Here is a 26,245-nt window from a genome sequence, read left to right on the forward strand (position 1 = left end):
CTATACGCTGCTGCTTGTAAGCATTATCAACTCCAAATGCTTGTTGCCATGACAGTGTCACAGGCAACCCTTTGGAAGACGGACACCAGGGAGCAGGCGGGCGAGAGGAGATGAAATGGAGAAATAATGAAAAACATGTAATGTCTTCGTACCCTACACATGCAGATGTATACAGGGCTGAGGCAGTTTGGTCACAGCTTAAGAAGTGCACCATCGTGTAAAGGTTACACTTTCATAAAAGGCGACATGGGCTAATGTTCGCCAAGGAAAGTATTTCTGTTGCAATTACTCATCACCCACGAGCTGTGCATCCTTGATTTGAATGCCAAGTGCAACTGAGTGACTTTTATGCCTTTTTAAGGTTTTGTTAAAGACAGATATATCGTACTAATATTCAGATTCATATTTTTATTTTGTGTTATCACTTGAAAAGCTTTTCATGCTTTAATGTTTAGAAAAACACATCACTTTCCTCAAAGTGTCTATTTCTGCAGCTCCTCTTTTCTGCCTCTGCCTGAACCACTTGGTTTTAGCTCCTGTCTCTTATCTCCTGTGCCAATAACACACCAGAGGAAAGACCAACTGAAAAAGCAGTATATATCTCCTTTACACATTTGACTATTTTCTTTGTTTAACATAATATTTTTTTTGCACTGCTTTTTTCCATAATAACTGCTCCCTAGTGGCAGTAACAGAGGCTAATCAGAGATACCTACAAGTCAGGAAACGGGCCAGAAAGCTCCCGGAAAGAGGGACTAGAGTGCATGAAATCAATTCAAGTCAAGTGATTTACGAGTAAAATAATTATAAGGCCAAAAAAGAGCCCGACTGCCAGTAAAGTGAGAGAAGAGATTTGATTTATAATCATTTACAGTCTGGCGTCAAGCAGCTTTTCCTTCTCCATTCCCAGCAACTGAAATCTCGGGTTCAGATACTTTAATGGTTTGAATTAGGACAAAACTGGCCTGCACTGAATGGCATGCATCAGAGTCCTTGTACCTGGCTTCAGTAATTGTTCTCTCTATTCTTACAATCTGAGGTTTACTTCTATCAAAAACAAGGCTCATGGTCGTTTCATTTGTTGTGTCACATACACAATAAGCAGATGAGTCGTTGAGCAGCCTGACGTGTGATTTTTTAAGATTAAAAAAACTCTTCCCTAAGTTTGTCTTTGATGGGAAATAATGAGGCAATTCAATGCTGCTGTAAAAAAAAAAAAATAAAATACAATAGACTGCAGTGCACTTACTTGGATGTGAATTCACTCTGAATAGAAATGTCCAGCCAACACATCTCCTGAGAGGTTCAGGTTGTACTGCTGCCATGATGCCTTTCCATCATATAAAACAGTTGTAATACTGATTGGATGAAATCCCAGAGCTGTATTTCCCCATAGGGGATGTTGGGCTGATGTTGGTGTGTATTGCCTCTGGGAACTGCATGTATAGGGACTGAATTGGAGGGGACAAATAGCCTGTGTAATGGAAGATGGTCTCAGGCTATGTCTGTGGTATTACTTCTGTTTTTTTTTCCAGGCTATTGTGTTTTATTCACTTCTATTCTCCTATTTCAGCGCGGAGCAATCACACGAGGGAGTGCACTTTTTCTTTACTTTTCTTCGCTGTCTGCTTTTTTCATTTTTTTTGTGAATGGTTTGATATAGTCCAGCGACTTTTTGGTTCGTCTTTGCCACTTATCTTTTTTTATATAGCAAACTGACAGACCTGGGTATTTAACAGGTGGTAAATCAATTTAGGGCTCCAACCTTTCCATAGACACTTCACTCATCAGCGATCTGGCAAGCTCACTAGTTTGTTTTCATTAACTACCACAAACACTCACTCACGCACACGCACACACAAGCCTGCACACAGCAGCTGTGCTACTCTTCCCACTTTGTCACGGAGCCGACCAGATTGATGAATCGCTCTGACAGTCGACAGACTTACTGGTGTTTGTGACTCTGACACTGATTGGCTGCACAGATCGAGACGTCACACACGCTCTGTCTCTAACTCTCTTTTTCCCCTTACTTATTTTTTTTACTTCCTGCCTCTACCACTCTCTCTCACTCTTTCTCTATCTCTGCCAATGAACTCAGTGCACCGAGTACCTTGTTAATGCTTGACACCTCTAAGTGGCTGCTTTCTTTATTATTGTGAAGTTGTTTCAGACTTGAAGAACTAAATTTAAGAATCGCTAAACCGGCATTTATACTCTAGACATCAGAAGCTTAATGGCTTTGGCTAATGTTTGTCTTTTGGTTTTAATTTAAGCTTGATATGCACTGGCAAGATGAGCAAAGTAAATCTCGTCATTGTTAATTATTTACCCGAACTTTAGTTTTAAAAATACAGATGCTTGTAGTGTGTACATGCATATTAATGGAATCTCATCCTCGTTTTCTATGCATGATGGCTGTGTCTCCACAACAGACAGCGTGCACTTTGGGAAATCTTGTGATTAAATTTGAGTCACCAGTGTGATTTGCGGCACCTCAGATGTCCCCCCACCCCCCCTCCATCGTGTGTGCATTGCTTTATATTTCATGGAAATTCATTTGGAGAGAAAGCAACACCCACAGCGACGTTGCCAGTGCAAACAGGAAACCTAGCCTGAGGAAAACTGTTTTTTAAAGGTATATTTAGCTAAATTTTCCATGGCCTGGTGTTGCACAGATCTCGCACAACAGACCCATTTGGAGCATTGTTTGTCAAAGGAAATTGCTATTTGGGAAAAAGCAGTTTCTATTTTCGAGCTAATTTTCAAGTACAAGAGCTGGTGTGTGTCAGTAGTTCATTTTGCCAATAAACTGTAGTGACTCAGTGTTGGCTCATTGCTGCGTCCCTCCCACGACCGCCTGTACACGGTACGTTTAGTTATTGTATACACACCAGTAAATGAAAGACCCATTTTGCTGCCTCAGATTATTACATAATTCCTTTTCTTAACTTGGCTACCCTCACTCAAGGTCTCACCTTCCAGCTACAGTATCATATCTCACTCTCCTCCTCTTTTTTCTCTCCCTCCTCATCGTCTCCCTCTCTCAGCAGAGGATTGTCTCAATGAGGGAAAAATAATTGATGTGATTTTTCACTCCTGCCTTGAGGTATCTTGCATTTTGCTTTGATGTTGAAGGTTAAGTCGAGGTGAGACTGCCGTGCTGCCTGTCTGTGGCAATTTGTTTAACTGATGCAGTCTACTTTTATAGGAAGATCTTTACAATTATGATATGTGCTACATATTGCTGTTGGCAGATGACTTACTATGAGTGGTTTTCATATATCCTCCCTGTATATCCTTATCCTCAGGTCATTTGATTCAAGCAGCCACTTAGAATATTAAGGGTTTCCATGTGAATTGAAATTGAATGTGAAAAGCATCAATTTCATATATTTTATACATGAAGCAATCTGTGTGGAGTTAACATCAGTTTTCTCCAGTTAATGGCTTCTTCCTACAAACAGGCAGATTGGGTTTAGGTTAATTGGAGACTCTAAAGCTGCTTTCAGACATGCACTGAACTCATCAGATCCTCTGTATTTTCTCCGGAGGATGTGCACGTGTGAATGCAAATGTCCGAGGAAGACGCTCTGCAGTGTCCACGGACTTATTCCGCCTTGTATAATGTATGTAGAAATCCAGGAGCAGTCGATGTGTGAACACAGCAGAGGATCCCCGCTGGATTTACTGCGAGTGAGTGGTGGGGATTGATGACGCTTCTAACGCACAAAGTTGCGATTTTTAAACCTAAGATCAAAAAGTCCTCCTACATACATTTATCTTGTAATAGACTATTACTTTACTGACATTTGTTTGCTGTTATTAAGACAAAGGAAAAATGTATGCAAAGTATGTGCATCGTTTTGAGCCAATCAATTTGTACAAAGCATAGGAACTCACATTTCTCTCACTGTAGATAATTAGATCAGATCAACCGTGGCAATTACTCAGCAACACTTATATCTCCAGCTGTGATCACACTCTCCAAATGTCACCGAAGTCACCATCAGTCACTGACATTGTTCGATGTAGTGACTGCCCAATGTGTGATTACAGAATAGTATGTTCTGCTCTGTCTGTGTATTTTTTCGCCAAAATATATATATAGCATTTACAGCAAAGATAGAAATGGTAAACTTATGATTTGTTCTAACAGTGTTGTCCTAAATCTTTGCCTCTACAAGATCACAATATTTAAAAACTATGAAAACAAGAAGCCAGAGAAGAGTCTCACCGCACTTTCCCAAAAGCTTTTAGAGCAACTATTTTGAGATGCAATCAATAGCGGCTACCATTGGGGGAAAAAAAGCTCTGTAAGGCAGACGCATTACTCTGGACCATTGGGTTGAGTACATTTACCCTGTGTGTGTGTGTGTGTGTGTGTGTGTGTGTGTGTGTGTGTGTGTGTGTGTGTGTGTGTGTGTGTGTGTGTGTGTGTGTGTGTGTGTGTGTGTGTGTGTGTGTGTGTGTGTGTGTGTGTGTGTCTGGTGTGTGTGTGTGTGTGTGATAGAGATGGAGCTCTCAGTACAGCAACCTGTTGTTTAGAGAATGCTGTGTTGAGGTGAAGAAAAAAAGGTCAGTGTTAGTTTGTTAGATGGTGTCTGTGTGTTTTAGCTTGCTGCGATTTGCTTGCATGATTTAGAGATCGGGCTTTAAGTCATGCCAATTACTGCATCACAACTCTGCAGTCAGGGTTAAGTGGACTTACAGGGAGGCGTGAGGTGTAAATCACATCCTGCCGTCAGACTCCAAGTGGGTTCGATGACAGCCACGGCGGTGGGGGGTGGAGAATGATGGGGAAAGTAAGTGGCAAGTGGGAACATTGGATTTAGTTACGAAAGATAACATCCAAAATATATTCTTGTTTTTGAAATTTCACCCAATCAGATGGTTGAATGGAGATATCCTCGACGTTCTTTTGTTGTTGTTGCTTTGATTCCCTTTACTCGCACTGTTCTTTCCGTTTCAAGCTGACTCGGCCAGTGGCGTCACACAGAGGATACATTTTTTAAAAAGTGTTTGTTTGAAATACTTGTGATGGTAAACATCTATCACCGGGATGTCCTGGATTCTTCAAAGCTTCTGATTATTTCTTTATTTTTTAGCCTGGGAAAAAACATCTCACATACTGGGCTCAGTTACAGAGGCAGGCATCATCAGGGAGCCCGGCTCAGCAGTTCAGGCTTCATTAAAAGAGAGGAACTGTATTAGTACACAGGAACTACACGGCAATACAGGGAGTTGTGCTGCTGTCTGTTGCAGCCCGTCCTGGCCATATTAAGCAAACTGACTCTTAGTGGCTTTTACAGTTAAGAGCTCTGACTGGCACTACAGAGCCGCTACATCTCGAGTTAGGTTATGAATGTATTCCATGTGAAGTGGATTTAAACACATAAGGAGACTGTGGGAAGACATTGTACCTCACCTCCCACAAATGATGAATCATTTCATGTTACACAGTATTTCTGACTCTGTGCTTTTCTCATTCTTTCTTCCTTCATTCGCAACTGTTATGTTATAAAATAAAGTTAAAATGCGTCATGTTGCAGCGACTGCAGCATCAGTGCATCATACATCTTCCTCTTTCTTACAGTATATTTATCCACCATTTATCGATTGGTGAATAAATATCAGCTCATAATATAACTTTTATTTGACTGAATAAACTATCGCTGACTATCATCATTATCAGGATCGCTCCCCGAAAATCCATATTGGTCGTGCTCCAGTTTGAGTATTTGCACTATTAAGTTATTTGCCCCAGTCTCACCTTTGGTTGGTTTCTATTTTCTTTACCCCTCAGTCTCAAACGACTGAATCGGACAATGAATTTTTTATCATTTCAAATCAGTCAAGCTCTTCTCCGCTCATCCACCTTAATAAAGCTGATGAGGGTGCAGCAGTTTAGAGGAGGGTTAATTGGGTATCGAAAGGTGAGCAGCTGCTGACACAACTCATACCCACCAGCACTAAATAGATGCAAATCACAGGCGTGAAAATGGATCTTAGCGGTCATCTCCCACTTCTCCCAGATGTTATGGATGGATATTACTGCCACTTAAAAGGATCAGTGTTAAGTATTCTGATGCATTTCGAAGTATGTTTTATATTTAAGAGCTTATCATTGCTGTATGAAGTGATGCACGACATGAGAGGTGCTGATATGACATGAAAGGTTATTTCATTCACAGAATTTTTCCCATTTGGAGAAGCACTCAGGAGATTAGCTCATGCCTTCAGTGTAACCTACAACCCAATAATCAACCAGTATTATTTTTACTGTGTAATGGGATATGTCAGTCTGACTGTCGACGGGCCAGCCCACCGGTTCATTCCACCCTGAAACATCTCATCATCTACACGTTTTGTCATGGTCATGGTTCCTGGAGGAATTCTAATGTCTTGATACACCATCACAAACCATCTGTGGGTTTGTGTGAAATAGCTCCGCGAATATTAAAGGGATTGTTGTGAAATCTGCTATAGACAGTAATGGGCGCCTTTTGATAAAGTGTGATGACTTTGGCAAACACTTGTTCATTTCGCACCATCAAAATTAAATTACTGCAAAAACAAATCACAGTCGCATTAGCCTCAGCATGCTAACACGCTAAACCACGTAAGTGATCGTGGTAAACGTATTGCAACAACAGCATATTGGTGTTGTTACGGTGAGCATGCTAGCAGTGCTGGGGAATCCACTTTTGCTCTTTTTAAAGCATCTCCATGTTAAAGCTGTTACAGCAGAGGCCTCTGCGATTAGACAAGCCTTTGAAACAAACCGTGAAATTGATGACAAGCTAATACGTAATCCAGAGAACCCATTCAAATGAAGAACAGTCCACTGAGATTAAGCATAAAATTGATGCCATGTCAACAATAGAAAGTTATCTATAGACGATGCTCTGAAAAGACTGAGTGTACATCAAAGCTCATTGGGGGTCTTCATTGAGTCTGCACCACAACTCAGATCTTTTTTTTGCAGTTTTAATTTTCTGTATTAATGATGTGTCGGAACTCTCTGTATTTAAATGATCAACAAGATGAATTCATACATTCATTACGATTTTTTTGCAGAGTCTGCAAAGATGTAAACGTGTTGGTGTTTGGACTTTTTCTCACCGTATTAAAACTAATGTGAACATGTATTTACGGACAACAGCATATTTCAGATATCGCTTTAGTTCGCTATAATTGGTTTGGCCTTTCATCTCTCGCTCTTGCTGCTTTTGAATATGCGTTTCCTCATCGAGGCAGATCAAAGGCACCGCTTACAGATTCAAAAGAAGATAGTAGAAGTGTGTGTGTGCGTGTGCGTGTGCGTGCGTCCATGCATCACAAAAAGAACATCTAAGGGAGCAGAGATTTCAGCCCCCACTTTTCTGCTTTTATCATTTTTATCCATTAGTCCTAATCCTTATCAAACTTTACTACACAGCTACCAGTTTAAATTATTGCATATGTGAAATACTCGTTTAATATTGGGGTAGAAAACTTTAAATAACCAACGGCTGTTAACACAGCTGGTGGGTATTCAAAGGAGGGATTTTGGCTGCAAGGGCACAAACTCTGAGCAACAATCCCTGATGTACTGTTTAAACTTGTCGAAAGATTCACTTCTTATGCTGCATTTTGGTCCTGAAACTCTTAACTGCGTCCCATTGGCTTCTCAGATGCATGGCTCTCTTTACCAGTGACTTTGACTCAATGTTTTTTTTTTACTAGCTGCAAAGAAAATCCTGTGAGCATGAGATTGACCACAGTTTTGAAAGATGAATCATTTTAATAGACATTTGATGTTTATACTCAATAAGATCGGCACTACAAGCAATCCTTTCACAATGCAGGCAGTCACACAACCCGTGACCTTTGATTTATTGTTACTGCCACAGCACACCCATGACTAATAAAGAGACTAAGTACATCCCCTTTGAAGCATGCGACTGGCATGGCCTGACCTTTTCTGCCATTAAACTAGCAAAAAAAGATTTAGACACGCCCTGTGCGTAGGGTTGCTTGGTAACAGAACTGTACAATTTGTTCCTTCTTAATGAGGAATCATGGCTGCGTTAATGTTTGAAAATGTATGTAATGACATTTGATATGTGCTGACGAATATATGATGAGCAGAGGAGATTTAGGACACTTTGTAAAACTACTCAAACTTTTTCTCTCTGGTTGCTCTTAATCCACGAATGCACACTCCTTCAGATTTCAGTAGCGTCAGGTAAAATAGTTTTTTGTCATCGCTCTGAGGTTGTCTGACAGGCCAACAATACACAAAATCAATATTTAGCTCGGATGCAATAATGATCTTAAGGTTCTCGCCGGTGCATCTATTAGCAGATTATTCCCTGCTTCTGGGAAACTGACCAAATGCATTGGCTCGGAGTGATGAGTATGAAAGGTTGGATATGAAACATGTTAATGCTACTCTTCTCGATAAAAAAGACAAAGCCTCTGGTTACATCTGCCAAAGAGGTTGTATTTTATGTTAGGTTTGTTTGTAAGCAATATTGTTCAAAGATAATTGAATGGATTACCACAAAACTTGAAGGATGTGGTATGAGTCTGGAAACAACCCATTAAATTATTGTTTGGCTCGAGGGGCAGATCCAAGAATGTTTGTTATAGTTGCAACATTTTCACCAATTTTCAAGCAAATAATTCATGGATGCATAAAAGGGGACTATTGAACGAGGTTTGCGCTCTGCTGAGTGCCGTTATAGTTTATGTTTTTACATTTGCAACAGTTATGCTGACTTAGACATTAGTTCAATCCCCACGTGGCCGGTCATGCACCCAACATGACTCACAGATCTCCCAAAGGTGCAACGAGTATGTTTAACATGTATATTTGCATGCATCTGCGGCTTTGAAGTCACAAGGCATACTTATGTAACACTTGTGTCTCTTCAGTGCGGTTTGAGCACCGCGTGTCATAGCCTCCGCGGAGCTGGCCCAGTCTGCCTGTCTGTTTGCCACTGTTCCTGCCCTACCTACCCCCTCTCATCTCCGTTTGAGGTACCGAGCGGTGGCAGATGCCACAGAGGCCCAGATGAGCACAAGCGATGCTTCTTTCCCCTCCGTTTCTCCTCATCTCTCTCATTTTCCTCCCACTCCTCGTGCTCCTGCTCCTCAGTGATGGAAGCAGCTGTTGTTTATTCATTTACTTCTTTTTGGTAGCACATACATCCCACTGTGTTTAAGTGGCGTGCTTGTGCAATCACACATTAGCAGAGAAATGTGCTCGCACCCACATACAGCTTTTTTCCCCTTCTTATTACACCTCTCCCTCAATCTTGCTTTTGCACACTCATTGTTTGTGTCTCTACCTCTAATTAGACTAATTGACTTTTGTTTTCGGTGAAGAATCTAACTTGCCTTACGACTCCACTCCCGAGAGTGCGGCTTTTGTTTGATAAGTCAGAGAGTCTTAGCAGGAGAAAAGGCACGCAGATCAAATTGGGGGGTGATTATATTTTTGTGCAGGCTCAAAACAATTTCCCCTCTGAGCGAATGAGAGCCAAAAAGGAAATGTCAGTCTTTTCAGGCCACACACAGCCTCTCTGATCTTTACGTGTCTCTCCCCTGTCCCAGCGGATTCATTTGAATAACGCTGCAGTGTTCTTGTAATTGCAAGTTCAAAGCTCTGTCACTGCGTCCTCTCCTCGTACATTTGATTGAAAGCGGATTGCATTTGCCCGGACGTCCATGGTGAGGTTGTGTTAGTGAAAGGCATTGAGAAACAACAGTGTTGTAGGGGTGGGCCTGCTTTTGCCCTTTCGGTCTCTTAACTTATCCGACCTATCTTATGAGTGGATCCCACAAACTCGAGGATGGAGGAAACTTTTCTATCGATCGGAGGGGCGTGACTTCTGATTAAAATGCATGTAACATCCCAATAGATTAATTTAACACCATCAATCTTTGTGTGGCAATACACAAAAGAGGCAAATCCCCTATAATTGGCCCTGTCGAACCAAGCGTGGCCTCTGGGGATCTCATTTACAGCCTGCCAAATTCTCTCCAACAGTTTATACAGTAGTGGTTCAAAATGGCCCTTAATGACTGTGGAGGAAATATTGTGATGATTGGACATGCACTGTTGTAATAATAACATAAAATGAATGTACATCTCAAGGTCCATTTTTATGCATAGTCATTGACATAGAATGGAAGATTTTGGTCTCAAACCCAAAAAACACATCCTGCTTCTCTTTTTATTTATTAGTTCAAGAATCCACATGTAAAGAAGCAGCTCCTGAACAGTCACCCCGTTATGATTTGTTGTAGAACAAACATTTTGCTCTGAGAGGAAATTTACCAAAACCCTAAAAATACCAATAAAAAATGGCCGTGAAGACGCCCATATAACGGATGATAAACTCCGGAGAAGATGCATTTTGCATCACAGCTATTCTTTTGAATGATTTGGCTGTTGAATATATCTATGTCTCTTTGTCGGTCTGGCATTTAGTACATGTGTATCTGTACCCTCGCTTGTCCTACATTGGGTTTTAGGTGGATGTTTGAGTTATATCTTAAAAAAACGATTGTCCTGTCACTCCAGTGCATAAATATCTGTGAGACTGTGCATGTGTCTGGGTTTTTATCATGTCAGTGACTTACAATTCACATATAGTACACGTAAACATGCCAATCCAAGAGACGACCATTTGAGCCATATAAAGATAACATAGTGTGGCAGTATGTGGCTTCACAGGCATGATGCTTGGTCCTGTCCACTGTATATCACTATTAAACTGTCATTTAGTTGTAATAGCACCTGGTGGTTTCTGCTGTATGGCCAGCTGATTTAATGGGCTCTAAAAACTGGTTGGTTGTCAGATTAATGGTAGCCTGTCACATCCTCTAGGCCTCAAAATAAGCTCAATGCACCTTAATGACTTGCAACTGGCCACATCACTTTCTCCTTGATTAGAAAGTGTAGGTGGTTAAATTTCCAGGGTGCATCCAAATGTTGTGAGGAGTTATTCCATCTCAATGAATCTGCAGATTTCCCATTTGCGCCTTAGTGAACGTCCCGGAGAATGTGTCTCATTAGTAGCATGAAAAGGTTGTGTATTGGGTCAAGTGTTAAGCTAATTGGTGCGATGAGTAATTGCTAGAATTTAGAGTTAAGAGTTGTGTGAAGCGGCAAAGCAAATCAACTGCGGAGAGATGGAGATTTCATAACATCACCTTGTGGCTCAGTCATAGAAACAAGGCTGTGCAGTTGAGCTGTGATAATTTTACATTTACTAAGTAGGACATATCTCAGTTATTGGACTGCCTGTACAACTAACTGCTTTGATGATCCTTATCCTTACTTGCATTGTCCGGAAAACATTTTTGCCCGTCCAAGTGCTTGAGAGTTCAGGAAAACTCAGTGGTTGTCTCCTCCGAACTCTGATGAGGGTGCGCGGGATGAAAAGTGAAAAAAAGTTCATTCAAGTCGTCTTGATTCCTCCTCTGCAGGGAGCAGTAGTACAGGCGAGGAGATGTCTGCTGTCCTGACTCCAGGTTTCACAATTATAAGAGCTGGGATCTGCTCCCTCGTGAGACACCTGATGAGGCCTCGAAGACACGGAACGTTACCTAAGCTGACTGTATGCCCTTATGTCTGTCTGGGTGGAAGTCAACAGGGAACAACCAAAGTCTGTGTTAGTGAGACTGGAGAAAAAGACACAATATAACAAGACTTATTTTAGGATAGGATTTTTAAACGACAAACCATTTTCATAGAGTAGAGTGGTGCTTGTAATCGATTTCCAGTTGGATACTGACCATTAAACTCTCTGCACGATCATCAGAATTAAAGCGGATTAGACCAGGTAAAAAACGTATACAGAATCAAATCTATTCTAAATCTGGTGGCTCCACTGGATATCGGAGCGCTGTAGACCACGCACCATAAAATGAGTAATTTCTCTCAGGAGTGAAAATTACTGTTCTGTCGATCAGGTGGGGAGTGGAACAAATAAAGACGGGGACTTCGACCGGAGTCGCGCGTGAGTGATAGGTGAAGTAATTCGGCACAGCGTGACAGAAAACGCTGCAGTGCTGTAAGAGCCCAACTCCTGCGGTAAACATCGCAGGAAGTAATAAGCCAACCACCGGCCATTTTTGGTGACGGGAGGAGGGATGTGCTCAGGGGGAGGACGACCTGTGGAGGTTGGATATCTCACTCACCTTCCCCGAGCAATAAACTAACTTTGGAGGTGGAGACGAGGTGGGGGAGAAAGAAGATGAGTAGGATGAAATAGAGGTGGTGAAAGCGAGAGATAGAGGAGGGCGGGAGGGGCGGAGGAGGGAGTCGGAGTTAATGGGAGCAGTGGAGGAAGACGAACATGACTAAGAGAAGGGATGAAGAGTTTGAGGGGCTGGATGGAGATGCAGGGGTGTGGAGGGAGCACACAGGTTGTATAACCAGAAAGCTGCCTCTGCGATACAAAAAAGAAGTCATCAGACACTTGTGCACCCACAACGTCAGTGTCATCGCCTCCTGCTCACGACCTCCTCTCCTGTGTTACTCACTGAGCACCGCTACCTTTGTTTTCATCTGCTTTGCCAGTAATTCTGTATTTGAATGTCCCTTTGGTGTGATCACAGAACCGGATTGGAAGGGGAAAAGGTGGTTTTCTCTGTCTGAGCGTTGTCCCTTTGAAGGTTCAAAAGATGATATTTTCAAAAAGCGCTGAACAACCTGGCTTGTCATCATGATATACAGCATGGAGTATTAACCGCTCATGTATCTTACCCCTCGTTTCAGCTGCACTTTATTGAACATTGACTCCTTGCTCACCGGGGATTTGCCGGGTGTTTTAATTCCTATGAACATCTCTGCTGTCAGGCCAAACGCTTCAAAAATCATGTCTCATCACCGACTCCTCCTCCCCGTGACCCTTTGTTCTCCTTTAATGAAAACGTTGTTTACTTGTCTCATCCATCTCAGATGTCCTCTATGTTTCTTAACCAAGCTGTCATGTCATATTCCCCAGGATATGATAGAATTTAATGTGGGCAGAAATGCAAATCGGTTGGACTTCCATTCAGGCGTTGAGTCCTGTGTCACGTTGTGTCTGATGGATGTGTGATCATGAATACATTTGCTGATAGTAGCCAGTAAAAGCTGTTAACCCATAAATCAATGTTCAATTTAGCTATAACTTTGGTTTGATGTCCTTCTCTCCTCAAGTGGTTAAAAAACAGCAGCTTCCAGAAATATAATATATAACAATTCTTTAAATGTCTAAAGACAACTAGACCTATATTACATATATTTTTGCTGACTTGTGTGCTTACATCATATGAATGTTTCCTACAATGTTCAAACCCAGAGAAATTTCCAAATTTACTCAAGGTAATGGGACGTTTCGATTTGGATGCCTTGTAGTTGCGTCTTATCTTCTTTACCCGTGACTTTGTCCATTTCTGCTTTCGCGCAAATCACATACAACAAAGCCAGTTATCAGGTCTGTTGTTTTTTTTATTCCACTATTTGTATTGTTTTGCAATGTAATCAAACCAGGTCTTTTGTTATTGTTGATTGAGAGACCCCTAGTGGCCAAAGTGACCCCAGCACTCCAAAAGTTGACATTTTAAAAATAATTTATAATAGCTCCATAGTTAAATTTTTTTGAGTTTGATAAATCAGAATCAATGGTGTTGTGTTTGGAAAAGTCACACATGTGTAGCGGTTTGGAAACTCCAGAGTCTTATCTTTCCCCCCCAAACTGCAGCTCTGTTGTGAGTCCCACCCATTGGTTTGTCCCTGAGGGGCTGCACAGGAACTCTGTGTGTAGTTCGCAGTCACACACACACACACACACACACACAAACCCGACCACTAGATGATTTCAGTTTTGAGAAATATCCATCATCTAGCACCAATCAGTGGCGTGTGTACCCTGTGTGCCGTTTGAGTGGCTTATTACAGTGACATAGTATTTATAGTCATTAAATTGAGACAGAGCGCAGTGGGAATGCGGGTTGTGGCCATCGATCCAAACAAGGTTCAATCAACGGGAAGCAAATCATATATAGATTTTTTAACAGTAATGAAGGTCTGATTCTCATCCAGTCGTCATCTGAAAATCCCAGCTGGCCGATCCTGCAAGATCGATTTGGCAAGTTTTTTTGAGGGGGCACAGAAACTGTCAGATCATTTCATCCCTGCAAGCTCTGAGCTGGACCCCCGACCATCGGGGGCCACTCCTATCGGGGCGACTCTTCCCCGCCACTGAACGATGTGAACTCACAATAAATTGTCTTGCAGACGGCGGGAAAGTAAATGTCGCTCCAGAGCTGAACTGCGAGTCTGAAACTTCAATAAAAGGCAGCGGTAAACAATATGTGAGTGGGTCAGTTTTTCACAGCTCACAGTGTCCAGAGATTTTGAAGTTATCCTTTTGTTGTTCTGAATTGTGTTGTTGTTTTCCTGCAGTTTGTCACTTGAAGGCCAAGAGAATGTTTGAAGTTGAGGGTGAAACTCAGGGTAGAATTAATATTTATGAAGCGAATTTATCCGGAATGAGTCACCCTTTTTTTTTCTTCTTATTTTTAATCCATCTATAAAGCTATTGGGTTGATATAGAGAGTATATTTAAGAGGACGTGTGGGTGGTAGAGGTGATGTTGATGAATTAGTAAATTCCATGGAAAGTGTATGAACACCAGGTGGATTTTATGGGCTGGTATCAGACTCAGAATTTTGTTGAGGTTGGGGGCAGAGGATCTGTTTTCTCTGGCTCCTAAACAAGCAATTCATATGACTGGAAAACAACCTAAGGTAATCTTGTCATGGCTTCGTAACTAAACACTTCCCTTTCTGCACATTTATCGGTAGTGGTGCCTTCTTGAGGGTATTCCGATGATACCATCTGTGCTTTTTTACTGATATTACTGTCTCTCTGGCTCTTCCTTCATTTGTCTTTATTCCCTTTTTCTTGTTCATTCACTTAAACATGTCCTAATTCATCATTGTCTCTGTCCAAACATCAGTTTCTTCATGAGTCCTGCTCCAGGCCAGCCCACAGATCATGGCCATCTGCCGTCTTTATAAAATGTTGATGACGCCTGCTATTTTCTTCTCGGGGGGCCTGTGACTTTCTTACATGTGCAACATATTGTTTGTGATTTAGTTTTTCAGTCCACACATTCAAAGTTTTTCCGTCTTTAAGTTTCCCACCAACTGGGACGTCTTAGTTATGATGTGTGACGGCCTATTATTTTGCCATCAGTCCGCACGACGGTCCTTTTTCATTTATGTTCACACTCTCGTCCTCTACAGCCAGAAATAGCTCATTCGTTAGCGCGGCGCACTAATTGGTCCAGTCACCTAACCTTTCCAGGCCTGGTTCCTCCCTATCCAACACAGCAGGTGCGCGGTTTCATGCGCTAATTGTACTCGCATCCCGGCCCGTGGTGGAGGCGACAGCAGCTTCAGAACCAATCACGTCACTTCTACTGTAGTGCACTGAGGCTACATGCTGATAGACTACCCACCATGGGCCCGATTCTCAGTTCCCGGGAGGCAGAGCACTTCAGATAGTTGTGAGGAGGCGAGCGAAAGTGAAAGAGTGATAAAAGGAAGAAGGGAGGGGCAGAGGTCTTTGAACGCCGGTGACGAGCAGGATGATAAGAAGTTAGAGCGCCCCCCGCAGACCTCCGGTTTCCTCAACAGTCAATAACCAGAAATCCATTTGGTTAAAAAGGTCCAGGAAGTAATCATTTTTCATTGGCTTTGTGTTGAACCCAGAGTAGTAATAACATTTCATGAAATCAGACCTAATTCATCCTGTTTCTTTTGCTGTATTTAAATACGCATTCTTAGGAAATAATTACATGTAATCCAGCACCCAAGTGTCTTGTAGACTCAAAATCTCAAAAGCCTCTCCAGAATCAATAGCTGATTATTGGGCAGCAGCACACAGCGCTCCTAATCAATTTCAATTTGCCGGTTTAGGAGCTTGCATATGAATTTCTGGATGTCCTCTTGCGTATGAGGATGTGAATCGTGGTCCATTATTGGACCCGTGGAATAAGTTATCGGTGATCGGCGTGACCTTTGACTCGAGTTATCGTCTCTAATGGCAGCTCTGTCACATTATTGAAGGTCAGGTGTCAATCGAGTGTCCGACAGCGGCTTTGTAATGTGCATGACGACAGTTGAGAGATTCAGGGACATGCTTTATTGCTTTGACTTTGCTCTCCGGGTCATGTTGATTTCCATTACACTTAGCTTGCTCTTGTTTTGTCTTTATGTTATCGTGGTTTTGATCTGGACTCGAAAGGACACACTGATGGGAACTAGATAGAGTCATGTGGACAGGCTTTGCCAGATACAAGTATTTCCTCATGAACTCTGGGACTGCAACATGAGGAGCATGAATTCTTTGTGCAGATATATATAACCTATTTCTATGTGTTCCAGGTACATTATATACTTTATCAGGGAAACGGAAGTTCAGATGACTCTAATGCTATTGAACTTCAACATTTTGTCAAAGCGGTTTTATTCATCTATTAGATGAATAAATCTGGGATTGTACTCTGCAAGAAAAAGAAAAGGCTTACGTTGTTTTGTTTGAGTAAAACTCCACTCACAACCTTCATCTGAATGCAGAGCGCCGGACCTTTAACGCACAGGAACAGTTCTTTCATCTCTGCGCCCCCCCACTCCGATTTGTTCCACAGTTTGACTCGTTTGTTTTGCTGTCAAATGTGCAAATAAGAGCTACTCTGTTCTCCAGTCCACACACACACACACACACACACATGCAAACACATATCAGGGCCCTGATCTCCCCAGAACGACGCTGCCCTCCTAACAGGAAGAGGAGTGTCACTGATAACCTGGGGGCACAGGAAGTGATTTCATCGGATGTGGCCTGTTTGAGGACCTGCGAATTACAGTGGAATGCTTCAGCCACATTGATTTTTGTCAGATGCTATACACTGCAGTGGCAGAGAACCTGGATTAAATGTAATTGAATGAATCTTTGATGAGCCGACTGGGGAATAGCGACTGAGCTTTAGTGCTGAAAGAGAGCTCGGCTGTTAGTATTGGGCTCAGGGGGTATTTGTGTCTCTGTGTATGTCACCATGTTTGTCTTTGTTTGCTCACGCTGGTTCACTTGCTGTTTGTGATCTTGCGATATGCTTGTCCAACTTAATTTCGACAGTATGGCCCCTGCTCCCTCTTGACATCATCTCAGACAGAAAACTGTTCTGCTTCCTTCCTCCTCGCTTTTTGCTGTTGCTCCTTGACTCTTTTCCTTTTTTGGCAGTTTTCTCACTACTTGGGTTTTAAAAGGCCAAACTGTTTTTAGCAACACTTGAAAGTAGTTTTTTTTTTAATCTTATTTGTTGAAATCCTGATAGCCATTAATTGATAAAGTTGTTCCGAATGAAATGATTGGCTGGTGCACCTGTCTGTCTCTAGCTGACGTGCCAGTTAGTCAGAAGTTAGCGAGCGAGTGATGAAAAGTCAGCCTCTAACAGGTGTCAGTCAGAGCACCTTCAAGTGTTATGGGGCCATGTTTTTAACAAGAGGGCTGATGAGGTGGGGTGGAATTTATGTGTTGCATTTCGGTAGCCTGCTCTTGCTAGCTTTAAATGATATTAATCTACAAACCCTACCTGGCCCCTCGTTGACATAATTATCTGTTACACAAATAATTTGTCAAAGATTTCCATGGCTTTATAGTATTAAATCTTTATTGGAGCAGCAAATCAAAGTATTGGTACATAATCCTTGTTTTGACTCCATGTTTGGTCTCCACCAGCTCCTGAGGGAAATACTGTATCTGGGTCATTAGCTGCTTATTGCTTTTTAAATTGCACTCTGCATTCTGGTGTCTGGTGCTTAGCAGGTAGAGAACATAGATTTTTTTTCACCAAAGAAATGAAGGTTGATGAGAGTGAACCAAACAATGAGCTCATGCTGAAACTCTCGGCAGATCAGAGAGGAACCGCAGAGTTGTTGTTAATTCTCTGTGGGTTCATCGCTCCATTAGCAATGCTGTCCACATTATACATTGTTAATCTAAGAATATTGATTTTCGTGGCGCTGTAAAGTTTTAACTTAACTTATTGGAAGGCTGAGTCAGTCACAACAAGACTGACTAAACATGTGCAGCAGGAAAAGTTGAGCAACCAAAGCATCGATGGAGAGGACAGAATTATAACTATTTTATCTTTCGTCTCTGTTTACTCTCCTTCGCTCTCTTCCAGTTTCTTTCTTCCAATTCTTTTGCTCGGCCTCGTTGACATTTTAATATTTTATCGTTTGTTTTAGGATGTTGTTTTCCCTTGTCCCTCTCTTGGTCTTATAGTGTTGCTCCTCTGCTCTTGTTTTCACTCTCTCTTTCTCATCGTATTCACTTAACTTTATTTTTCTCTTCTCCCCCTTTTTGCCTGCAGAGCTGGAAGCGTTACATTCTTACCCCTGTAATGGTCCTAATCCACTTAGCTTAGTAATGTAGCCCAACATTAACCCCCACGTATCCTGCGATGAGCTCCATTTATAGATTTGTGTGTTTACATCCTTAATAAGCCAAAGTATCAAAACCCTTGGTAACTTAAAGTTGTCATACTTTTTATTACTTTAAATCTTAGCTTCAGCTCATTGGTGAATTAGTTATGCTCATCAAATGTGTCAATTCCAGCCAGTTCATTTTACATCCTTCACTGGTAAGCCCTCAAACAGCATGTATTTGTCAGCATACGTCAGAAACGCAGTTTTAGGGGCCTTAGGTATGTAAATATTTTTAATCAGCTAAGCGCACTTCAAAGTCTTTGTCCTATGAATATGCAACACATTGTTTTGTTTTTTCCCTCTCTCTTGACAGCCATCTGTCTGCACGTCTTTGATGCACACCACATGTTTCCACTTCTGTTCCAAATGCCAACACACACTCACACACTCACACACATCCAGGTTTAATATATGGAATGCATTTTATCGCCTGCACCTCTTCAACATAGCCCTATAGACCGCAGCAGGGATCCAAGCCCCTCAAACCATGTTATATACATTTATTGAGTTCAAAGAGTTGTGCTTTAGTTTCTAGAATTAATTTCAGGGCCTGTTTAATACAGTTCTCTGCAGACAGATGGGGTTTAAATTGTGAGATCTGAACTATAACAGGTTTTTAATTGATTCAAATTCAGGAATAGAGGTTTACACCATCATCACAAACTTCCGTCTTCTTCTGTTTGCATCACTCCTCATCTAAATATGTTGAATGCTACCAGTGTAGCTCTGCAAGTTTGGAACCCGCCTCTCACTTTCCTTTTTTTTTTTTAACCCTCCCAAACATCCTTTTCCGTTTTATTCCTCTCTTCCTGTCTTGTTGCACATTCTCAATTCCCAATTTCTTTCGTTCATCCCTTCCATTTTGCAGCCATTCTCCGTTCAGGCCTTTCTGAATACTGATCCTTGTTCGATCGAAACCTTTCTCTGAAACTCGTTCTACCATGCTGTCTGCTCGCACAGGCCTCAGGAAGTGGGTGTGTAGTGTGTTGAGTTAGTTGGAGGGCGAGAGAGAGGGAGAGAGAGAGGGAGAGGGAGAGAGAGAGATGCAGAGAGAGGAGGGGAAAGGGAGGATACTGATTAAAATAATAAACAGCTGTGTGAAAGAGTGGGACGAGTGGCCGGAGAGAACGGGAGCAACATAGGAAGGAGAGAGAGGGATGGGGAGAGTGTTTGTGTGACCCCAGAGGGAATCAAAAAGTGAAGAAGAAATGTAACTTTTTAAGGAGTTGTCTCGTGCCAGGAGAGAAGAAAGGATGGGATGACAAATAGATCAACATTTACTCAAGAGGAGAAGAGATCAGCGCTCCAACTGAAGAGAAGTTGGCGAGTCGGACCGGCTGCCCAGGATCGAGACGACGAACCTTGAGGCAGCTCCCTGCCAACACGTGGCTCCAGAAAAAGAAGGAGGCATTCTTTGACTTAAGTGGCCCAGTCATGGCAGTGATTAGGGGGGTGTGATAGAGCGAGAGCAGACTGGAGTTGGAGACCTGGGAGCCGGGTAGGAAGGCAGACACTGAGGTAACTTTGTCTCCTTGAGCCCGTGTTACCTTCACTCAGGGGAATGAGAGGGCAAACCATGTGCCTCTTTGTTTGCGCCGTCTCTCCTCTGTGAAGTGTGTAGGGCTGTGTGACTGACGGCCGGGGATAAGGTACTTTTTATCTGAGCAATTGAAAACAAACGCCCCAGCCCTGCCCAGGGTTGGACTGCCGGACGATGTGTAAACAGCTTCCTTCATGCCCAGAGGGGAAGTAGAGGAAGGGAAGCGTAGCAAAGCTGAAGGAGAAAGCCAGACCTGTCCTCGTCATCTTGGCGTTTTGCATCAGCCTGCCTGTCCCTCAAGACACAAACCGTTATCTTCAATTTGCAGACCTCCGCCCAAGATTTGCTGGATTTCCCTCCCAGCTTCAGTGCCCATCTCCGGGCCAAAGGAACTCGGTTTCCAGCCTCTGGCTGCCACTTTGTCAGACCTCCAGTGGCACCGGTCGTCCTGTTAATCCCAGTCCCGGCTCTGAAGCATGACTGCAGGGTAGCTCTCACCCCTAACTCGGCTGGCTGCCTGCCCAAAGAGGATGCTACGAGCATGCGGTGGGATTGGGCGAGCACTCACACCGGCATGCATGCACAGGTGCTGCCAAGGGGTGTGTGAAATGTGTAGATCGCCTGTTTCGGGACCACGACCTGGATTTGGCCGTCTTGTGATTGAACATTTTTCAACAGCTGGGTTTCACTGTAGTTGGATTCCAGATTCTTCAAACTTTGGATTTACCATTGATCTTGGCCCTAACCTCGAAGGTTTTGACCATAACCACTGGAGGACTTACCCATCTGTCCCGTCTCCTCACCAACCTTTTACCTGTGTGACAGAAGTGAAGATGTAGACAGTGGGAGGAGTCAGAGCACACGCTCCAATATGATTGGCTTGAACTTCAGCTTGCGGGATTTTCTCGGAAAGTTTGAACAGGTATATATCTTCGGAGTTAAGGACTAACTTTCTATGACAGCTTGTTCTTGGCCTGTCGGTGACTTATGAGTTGCTGTGTACCATTAATGCAAATACAGCCAAGATTCACCCTGGTCTCCGTCGTGTTTGAAGTTGTGATCTAACGTAGTCAGCTTTATGAGGTCTGAGTCATTATTGGACTCATTAAAATGGAATAATCTGTTCTGTCCTGCTATGCTACTTATCAGGGAGTGCTACCATGCAGAGAGAGAGAATTAATATAGGATGAAAACCAGAGTTGAATTAAGCCTGATTTGTCAAAGTAGACCTTTACTGTAATTGTGTTTTCTAGAAATATGGATTAGCCCTGCAAGGCCACTGTTGTTTTTCAATATAAAACACCTACTTTGGGTTAAAGGATCAAAAACAAGACATTAAGTTTGTGTGTATTTTACATGTATTTAATGTTTTATACTCCATAAAGCTATAAAGTACTTGTTGTAACTTTGATTTCCAGGCCTAGATCCAACAAACTCCAACACTTTTTACAATGTGCATGTGATTCATTTTTACCTACAAACCCACACGTGCACATCTGTATAGTGATTGTGTTTTAGCAGATCAGAGAGGCAGGGTTTCACATGACTTAGTAGCCGACTGTGTTATGAGTGCTCATAAATATGTGTCACAGACCTCAGCATCTTCACAGTTGAGCTTAAGGCTCCCTAGCTTGTTTTTTGTGAGTGTGTGATTGCAGATAGAAACCAGAATGGCACTCAGCAGAGCGCATGCCTCCACCAAGGCCCAACAGTCCCCTTGAATTCAATCAAGCTGCACGACATTTCACACACTGATAGATACCAGTTCCTGTTTGTTAACTCAATATCCCTGGGTTATTCCCTGAGAAAATAGTGAAAATGTTGAAAAATGCATATTTATCTGGCAATGTTAAAGAAAGCGAATAAAAAAAATTCCCTGATCCACACCAAAATTTAATGGGTTCTTCCCTGACCTATAGAATATCTTATTAATACGTTTCTGAGGAGTTCAGTTTTTTTGTGTAATCTTGCTTGCATACAAACCGAGAGTAGTGAAAATGTAACCTCCTTGGCAGAGGTAATTAAAAAAACACAAATTTGAGTTTCTTTAACTTTAGACTCTTTTGATTTGTTTTTCTACAATAATCAGTGACTAAAACTAGAATAGTGGCATTTTGTAGTTGACATGGTGAACTGTGCCATTCAAATGTTTATGCTTAGTCTGTGTGTGTGTGTGTCTGTTAGTGTATGAGAGTGAAAGTGATCACACAGAAGTAGCTCCGGATACAAGTTGACATATATAAACCTCCAACTTCAAGTGGTCTTTCAGTGGGTGAAGTTAGATTTAAAGGGGGCTTTTGTAAATGAATATACAGTGTGTGCCTCTATATGACCGCTCCGTCTGTGGCTCCTCTGTCGTGAGTGCAGTCAGTGTTACATCCAGGGGAAGTGCAAGTGCTAAAAGAAAAACAAAAAGGAAGCACTCGGGTAATGACTTGAAACGCAGCCAACAGGCTCAGTGGCCCGAATGACTTTCTGTTTTTTACTTTTCTGTAATTTACTTTTTGTTTGCCTTTCCGTCTTTCTTTCCTTTTCTCTTCCGTCTGTCTGTCTCTCACTCTCTTTCTCTCATCTGTCGCCTTTCAGAGGAATTTGATTTGTGTCAAAAAGGCAGCAGACGATTCCCCTGAAGATCAGAGCAGAGGGATTTGTCTCAGCCTTTTGTAAATACCTATTGGCATTCAGTATATTACATACACTGCTTCAGATGACTGTGGCAATTGACAGTTGTTTTGTGTGTCGTCCCATTCTACTGTGGCTGGACTTTGGTTTGCTTTTTTCAAACAAGTTTTCCAGAGTAGCTCATGTGTAGTCACATGTTCTGCTTAACGTGCACATGGTATGTGTTGTCATGTGCATCTTACTCCCATTCTATCTGTGTCTACCATGTGTTTGTGTGTGCACCAGTTCCCATTGCTTTACACTTTATTTTTCCCCCCTGGAACAAAATGTATTCAATATTCTATTCAAATAACATTTTTTTTTTACTCTGGAGGTTTAATTGAAAGTTAATAAATGTATTTTTATTATTGATAATTTACTCCTAAAATGCAGACTCCAAAATTAAAACCATGCAGAGACATTATTAGTGTTTCCCTAGATAGGGCAGTAATGTAAAATGAAACCCAGTTAATTGCATAATTTCCAATCTGAGAAGGATACGCAACTACAGGCACCAGACATCAGTCATTTCTTCCAGTTCTATTAATGTTTTTTTATTACTGTTGCAACCTATAGGCGTCATTACCCTTATCCACACGAATCTTTCCCATTTGCACATCTGCTGCAGGTGTTGTAACACCCAGCCGTATGGTCGTCTCTTCATCTGCAGTTGAAATGGCTTAAACTGAGGGTTGTCCCAGTAAAGAGTTGGAGAGGGAGGGAGAGACGGAGGAGAAAATGGAGCAGTTTCACACATCTAAAAATAACACATTTGACAGGATCCTCTTCTTGCGTCAGCCCCCCTTGTGGTTCAACCCTCACACACACACACAAACTCTCACACACACCCTTTGAGATATGGTTGTGTAATAGAGCCGCCGTGTTCAGGACTCACACACACGGAAAAATTGTGCTCTGTCACATTATTGCATGTGATGGACTCCTGGAGCCACATACACATTTTTTTTTTTAGAGTAGCTCTGCATTACATTAGAATTGCATACTGTATCCCAGCATTTAATTAGCTAAGCTTGCTTTGGAGTAGCCGTGGCACAATCTAATGGCGCTCTAGTACAGATGTTGAACTTGCTCTGGGACGTGCTTCAGGTCGGGGTCGGGCCTTTCCGACTCAGTGAAAATGTAGAAGTTGAAATATTTTCTTGTCAAAAAAGTCAAAAAGTACCTTGAGGATGTTTCATGAAAATATAAACTTCTCTGCCCTCTGGATATATTGCGAGCAGTATACCGTGAACTCCCCCAAGACTAGTCCAATGTTATTTTCGGTTCATGAATAATCAGTTGTGACAGCGTAGAAGACTGTGACATCCAATTTTGGGCGTTTGTGATGCAGACTACTTTTTTGCCGTCCCGTCCGTGTGCACAGAAACTTTACCCCGAAGAAACGGTCGGCTCTGACAGTTCCTCTGTGTGTTTGCAGGACATTCAGGCTGAGATCGATGCCCACAATGACATCTACAAGAGCGTGGACGGGAACAAGTCAAAGATGGTCAAGGCTCTGGGCAGCTCGGAGGAAGCCGTGTTCCTCCAACACAGGCTGGATGACATGAATCAACGCTGGAGTGACCTGAAGGCCAAATCAGCCAACATTAGGTCAGTGAAACCAAAACTTTGAAATAGAAATGGATTTATTTTTCCTTTCTCGCGTGTTTTGGGTCAGGCTGCTTCGCTGCTCTTTTGCTGCTCTTAGAAAAAAAAAACCCACATCATGATTGTGGAAATGGTTCAAGTAGGTCTCATGCTTCAGTTTCATATTTTACACAAACAGAGAATTGTGAAAGTTAGTTTAAGAGAGAAAGTATGATTCTCAAAAGAAAAGCTCTGAAGAACTGAAACTCTGAATTCCATTAAGTACTTGACCTCCAGGAAACCAGAAATATTTTTTTATACTGACACATTTCGAGGATTACTCTGAGTCTCTGTTACATCACAAATACACTGTGCTCAACTCTTAATACTTCCTTATTATTTACTGGACCATGCAGTATTCTTCGCTCATGAAAAGAAAACATTGATGGAACATGACTTTCATGTGTTGGATTAATGGAAAAACCACATTTGTCCGATTTCCCATACATCTAAGCTGGCGCAGAGGGATAAAAAAACAAAAAAGGGACCTGACAGTTCACATAAACTTCTGAGGACACAGACAGCGCTGCGTCAGCCACAACCTTGGCATCAATAAATGTGATTGGTGATGGCTGGCAACGTGGAGGGTGACGGAAATGAAGGTGGAAGTGAAGTTGACAAGGGCCAGATGGAGATGTTCAAAGACAAAGTGGAGGAGGTGAGGGTAAGAGAGCGGTGGCACAGGAGCCCGACGGAGCCACAGGGACAAGGTGAAGGGTTAGAGAGAGTAAAGAGAGACTGGGGGGAAATAAAAAATAAAAAAAACTGTGCTGGAACTTGTACAGCTTGAGTGGAATGTAATAAATGGGTGTTAGTCAAGGTCAGACAGTGCAGACAAAATAGGTTGGACTTGTTCCACAGGAAGACAAGTGAGAGAAAAAATTGACAGTGAGAGGTGTGTGTGTGTGTGTGTGTGTGTGTGTGTGTGTGTGTGTGTGTGTGTGTGTGTGTGTGTGTGTGTGTGTGTGTGTGTGTGTGTGTGTGTGTGTGTGTGTGTGTGTGTGTGTGTGTGTGTGTGATTGTGTGGGTGGTGCGCTGCTCTGGATGTTGATTGTGTACAGCCCATTATGCCTTAATTGCACTACATGTGTAATTAAGGCTAACTCGGCGAGTGGCAATAGGAGGTCTCTGTGCACAGTGTTCAGATACATTATGCCCCGAGGAGAGCAGGAAAACAAAAGCGCTTATCAACACATATTGCATGCTTGGTACCACCCACACAATTAGCAGCCAACTGTGTTCGCTTTTACAAATAACATTTACTCCTGAAGGGCAGCAGCCGCTCTGGAGTGGTCAACTGTGAGGCTTTTTATCACGGTTTGGTGGTGATAAAAACTTTTTGGTTGATTTCCATGAGCTGTATGATGAATTTAAGTGGCTCTACTTCTGTATAAAAAGTATTAGCCTTGCATAGTTGCCCAGGTTACTTTTATATTCATGTAAATCTGCATATCATGAAAAGCATGTTACTCATGAATAGAATGTAGGTATAGTTATATTTCACCTCGATGCTGTTCATTGTCAGAGCGCACCTGGAGGCGAGTGCCGAGCGCTGGTCTCGTCTGCTGGGCCTCCTGGAGGAGCTGTGGAGGTGGATCTGCATGAAGGACGAGGAGCTGGCCCAGCAGATGCCCATCGGAGGAGACGTGCCCATCTTACTGCAACAGCAGAACCACTGCACGGTATGTACCACGGCCGCAGGCAGTGTTCCTGCCACGCTGTAAACCATTCATCACACCTCTTCTCTCATTGTTCTCATCCAGCATCCAAAATGTGTTCTTGAGTTTTTTACATGAGTCATATTCTCACCCTGATGCATTAAGTACCATTTTGAATTTAAGGCCCTTACAA

General features: G+C 42.4%; 1 protein-coding gene across 12 annotated transcripts in view; it reads left to right on the plus strand.

Moving 5' to 3' along the window:
- Positions 1–26,245, plus strand: part of utrn (utrophin) — a 174,200-nt gene that overhangs the window by 76,884 nt on the left and 71,071 nt on the right. For 11 of the 12 annotated variants that reach the window (XM_034579148.1, XM_034579155.1, XM_034579154.1 and 8 more), the window contains 2 exons: positions 24,186–24,358; positions 25,920–26,076. In XM_034579148.1, the coding sequence (XP_034435039.1) occupies positions 24,186–24,358; positions 25,920–26,076 (330 nt within the window). Of the gene's footprint in view, positions 1–19,647; positions 21,009–24,185; positions 24,359–25,919; positions 26,077–26,245 lie in introns of those variants that run through there. The other variant, XM_034579157.1, reaches the window with a different exon arrangement.

Source organism: Hippoglossus hippoglossus, chromosome 24 (assembly GCF_009819705.1).
Source record: "Hippoglossus hippoglossus isolate fHipHip1 chromosome 24, fHipHip1.pri, whole genome shotgun sequence".
NCBI classification, from domain to species: domain Eukaryota; kingdom Metazoa; phylum Chordata; class Actinopteri; order Pleuronectiformes; family Pleuronectidae; genus Hippoglossus; species Hippoglossus hippoglossus.